General features: G+C 40.8%; 1 protein-coding gene across 1 annotated transcript in view; it reads right to left on the bottom strand.

The window, feature by feature from the left end:
- Positions 1-150: 150 nt before the first annotated feature.
- The window catches only part of LOC107095129 (CREB-regulated transcription coactivator 1-like), a 46,159-nt gene continuing 41,508 nt past the window's right edge, over positions 151-4,801 (bottom strand). The window contains exons 12-13 of the mRNA XM_015391105.1: positions 1,255-1,521; positions 151-1,149 (exon numbers count right to left, since the gene is read on the bottom strand). Of these exons, the coding sequence (XP_015246591.1) occupies positions 1,316-1,521 (206 nt within the window). The 3' untranslated portion in view covers positions 151-1,149; positions 1,255-1,315. The remainder of the gene's footprint in view (positions 1,150-1,254; positions 1,522-4,801) is intronic.

Raw genomic sequence — 4,801 nt, 5'->3', positions numbered from 1 at the left:
AAACAAAATAAAATCTGTTTAAAAACAACAACTAGGAAAAAACGACATTTCTCTCCAAGCCTAATTTTTTTCCATTTCATAATTTTTTTTTCCATCAAATTTATGTCTAAAAAGATGCTTTCGACTGTAATGGAACAAAATTCACTCCATAGATGGACAACATACAGAGAAATCTGATCACCAAAGCATTACATTAAAAAGAAAAACAACAAATGCATGAAGCGCAAACAACCAAACCCACCTTGAAACACATAGAAGTGATAAAAAATCAGCTTAAGGTAACAGATGGAAGATATTTGGCTCCACGGGAAGTAAAAAAATAGAAAAAGTGGGAAATGAGGAGAACCGAAACACAAAGACATGGATGTAAACGAGGTACATTCTCATTGCATCAACAGTGCTGTTCTAGAGGCAGAGACAGGCATCACCTGTTAGCCAGCCTCCACCACCCTACTTAATGGTTTTTTATTTTCTTCTGTACTAAACCTTTAAAAAAATGAATTTTTTTTTTCTTTTGTCTAAATACACCCTCATGTGTTCCAGAGGAATCCTCCACGTCGCCTTCAAATGGCTCCATTTTTACAGTCCGTCCTTTTGCATAGATATCGTTACGCAAAAAAAAAATCTGACCACATTCTGCACATTTTAAAGCAAATAAACAAAGCTTGTAAACATTGTGTTTACCAAACTAAACAGCCCCCCCCTCAGGTTTAATGCATTAGGCAGTAGTGACGACATAAATGCTGCAGGCCAAGCAACTTGCAACGCAATAAATGTGAATCTGTTGGGTTATTTTTTCTTTATGCATGAAAAACTAAACGTCAAGCATTTAAGGCAAAACAAGTATCCACAGTGATTTATGATTTCATGCATAACAAATGATTTCTGTTTAAATTATTATTATTTTTTTTGGATAAACTGTTTTCAGAAATATAGTAAAAGTAATGACTCAGCGCCTCTCGGGGGGATATATTACAACCCATCCGGATCAAAGCGTAACACCAAGCCCGGCTGAGAGGAGTGGACCTGTTCTGAGTTTCTTCTGGTCATCAGTGTCCGCTCTGTGAACTGGCTGCTGTACTGGAATCTGTCTGGGTTTTCAGGCTGGTTCTGCTGTCATCCAGCTCCCTCAAACTGTTAACCAGGAATCTAAAAACGGATCCAAAAAGAAATCAGAGGCGTGGAAAAAAAGGAACCAATCAGGAACATTTCCATGCTAATTTCCTCACAGGACTTTTTCTTACTTTAACTTACTTTTATGGGGTGTGATTGAGTGGCCCTGATTTTCAATGAAAGCTGAGGCGGTGAGCAGGAATTAGAGCCGGTCGAGGCGAAATGCGTCCTCTGTGGCCGGGTCTGCGAGGATCATGTCCGGGTCGTTCAGCATGTGCAGGCCATCCAGAGTCAGAGGGTCGATTTTCAAATCGTCCAGCGGGAATTGGGAGTCCATATCAAAGCTGATGTCTGTGGAAAGCGAGCTGGTCAGGTCCTTAGGCAGGCTGGGAGGAGACTCTCCACTCACTGCAGCAAAACAACATTTTATTTCTTAAAATGTGGATTATTTACTCTTATAAAGTCTTTGCTGCAGCGATAAAAATTATCATGGTAAAAACACACAAAATAAATCTAGTTTTAGGTAATTGTCGCCTTTTTATACCCAAATAGAAAAAGAAATAACTAAGGAACTACAAGCCCAAATTAGTTCAATTCAATGTCATCTCAGGGCATTTTACATTTCCCAGATCATCCAGTCAGATTGATTTAAAGTTTTCTATCCATTTTCTATCCTATCTAAATGACTCAAAGGCAATTCCTCACACTAAGCATGCTTGTAGCGACAGTGGAGAGGAAAAACTCCCCTTTAACAGGAAGAAACCTCCAGCAGAACCAGGCTCAGTGTGAGCGGCCATCTGCTGAGGCCCACTGGGGTTCAAGGAGACGGAAGCAGAGATACAAATTACATGTGTGACACATCGTTTGAAGTTAACGCCTTCTAGTTTCTGAAAATACAAATCAAAATAGTGTGACTGAAACCCAGCCTAAACTGCATCGGTTCAAACATGACTAATGTTTTTTTTTTTCCTTCTCGAAAATAATAGGTCTTATTTAAAATAGCAGTAACAAAGACATGCTTGGCAATAGGCATGTGCCATTGTTTTACATGTACTCTTAATTGTGTGAACAACAACTGCAGAACATTTGGGACTTCTAGGTATAACAGTTCTAGAGATATTGGACTTTTTACCTTCTGAAGTCATCAGCATCTCCAAACCTCTACGGATTTGCCAAATCATTCCAAATGGTGCTTATTGCTTTTAAACAACAATTTTACGACAACAATCACACTTAAAGGAATAGTACACCCAAAACATGATTAGCCTTCATTTTCTACTCACCCCCATGCTGAACAACACTCTGGAGTACTTTTTTGATATCTCAAATGCATCTGGAGATCTGGGAGGCTTCTTGCTGTCTGCTGACATTCAAATAATGGAGGTCTATGGCGCCCGAGGCAGAAAGGTCCATAAAAGTCCACAAAAAACGTGTCAATATTCCTCCATACTGCTCGTCCAATGTATTCCAAGTGTCCTGAGTGGGTAGCGTCCATAATTTACTCGAAACGAAGTCATTTAGAATGTTTTTAGAGCATAAACAGTAGTGTATAGGATTTCCTGAAAGCACGTTCACGAGTCTACGGAAACCGCGGCAGACCAAACCAGATGAAAGTGCGCATTCAGCGTCTGCTCTGCCAATAATGCAAGAGTAGAAGAAGAAATGTGCTGTTTACCTGTGCAAAGAAAGAAACAACGAAAGAAAAATGTCTGAGGACTTCAGTGTTGAGGAAGAGCATGAGTTCTTTGCCGAGCTGAATGCGCACTTTCATCTGGTTTGGTCTGCCGCGGTTTCCGTAGACTCGTGAACGCGCTTTTAGGAAATCCTATACACTACTGTTTATGCTCTAAAAACATTCTAAATGACTTCGTTTCGAGTAAATTCTGGACGCTACCCACTCAGGACACTTGGAATACATTGGACGAGCAGTATGGAGGAATATTGACACGTTTTTTGTGGACTTTTATGGACCTTTCTGCCTCGGGCGCCATAGACCTCCATTATTTGAATGTCAGCAGACAGCAAGAAGCCTCCCAGATCTCCAGATGCATTTGAGATATCAAAAAAGTACTCCAGAGTGTTGTTCAGCATGGGGGTGAGTAGAAAATGAAGGCTAATCATGTTTTGGGTGTACTATTCCTTTAAGCATTTTGATGGCCACAGAACATTTTTGACAAAAATATTTTTTTCATTTTTCTAACTTTCCATCTAATTATGATGATTTCCATCTGTGTGCCGTTTATGCCCGGCAATACATCTGGGCAGCACTATTCAAATTAGCCATGCTTATCCTTGTTTTAATAGCTATTTCATTGGCTAGAGAGCCAAACATTGCGTGTGGACTTAACCGATAGCAGGCGGACTTTATGAGCCTTAATATGAGGAGAATAATGTGTAAAGAAGTCGGCTGAGAGGGAGCGCTTGTGATGGTTTGAGGGCTGTCCCTGTGTCACATCTCAAAACAGAATTGATGGGGACACTTTTGCTTTGTAGGCTGGAAGATCAGGAAAACAAACATACCCAAGATCAACCTCACATGTTTGTGGAAGATAGGGCAAGACTGTTAGCATTAGCTATAAAGCTTGAACTTTTCTGATGGTAAAAAACTGACTGTTTGTGGCGATTTTCTGATCATGGAATGTTTTCATTACAAATACACTGGATTACTTTTAATCAGTGGAACCTCATGTACGGAAGCCGAGAGCCGTCGTGTCCCTCCAGTACTTTTCCACTGTGGTTTTCTAGAGAAAACAAGTTCATTTTCTCATTATCTCAAGATAACGAAAGCCGTTTTGTCATTATAACGAGATGACTGGTCTGTGATTACATCCTTCAACAGCTGGAGAGGATTTATAAGTAAGTCATGGCAGCCTATGTGTAATTCTGCAAATAATTCTGTGTTTAACTTTTAGTTAACAAAACGGCGTTCTTGGTTTGATGATTTGCTTCCACTTCTGATTCATAAGCAATTAAACCTATGCCTCCTGCGCCTTATGCTACGTTCAGCTAGTTTACATGCAAAGTCAATGGTTGACGCGCATCAAGGTGCAGCTAAAGGTCCTGCAGCGCGTCTAGAGCATCTGACACGCGCTACGCGGTTCAGAAGCAACAGCAGCTGAAAAATTTAACTTTTGCTGCTGGACGTGCCACATCAACCAATCAGAGACGCTGATCTGGGAGCTGGCAGGGAGTCAGACACAGCACTGCTGATGCAGAGCGCTGTGATTACTCCTCTGAAACAGTTTATTAACGCCTAAATTAACTAAAAATGCCCAAATCTGCTGGAAAAACATGTTCGCTTTCATTTTCCTGGTGCCTGCAGTTTGGATTACGTACATTAATAACGCCTTCCAGCCGCCACGGCAAACCGCGAGGAGGCGACCGGGCCATAGGCTGCTGTTAAACAGGATTCCTAGTGACAGCGCACCGCCAGTACGTAGGGGTCTGAGCGGCTCCCACAGAGGAATAATATTTGAAGGCAGGATGGTAATCTGCATGAACTGACTGCACAGACCATGTTTTCAAGTGGACCTTCTTACTGAAAATCATATTAAAACTGCTTTTTACCCACTGATCACAGCAAATATAGCTGCCATTGTTACAGGGTACTACAGCATAAGGAAAGTTAAATTCAAGACTTTTTAATGCCACTTGAAATAAAAATTTAAGACCAAATTCACAAGAAACA

This window comes from Cyprinodon variegatus, unplaced genomic scaffold, assembly GCF_000732505.1.
Source record: "Cyprinodon variegatus isolate N-32 unplaced genomic scaffold, C_variegatus-1.0 Scaffold525, whole genome shotgun sequence".
Taxonomy (NCBI): Eukaryota; Metazoa; Chordata; class Actinopteri; order Cyprinodontiformes; family Cyprinodontidae; genus Cyprinodon; species Cyprinodon variegatus.
Note: the sequence above shows the minus strand (reverse complement) of the source record. Positions and strands in the feature narration are given on the sequence as shown.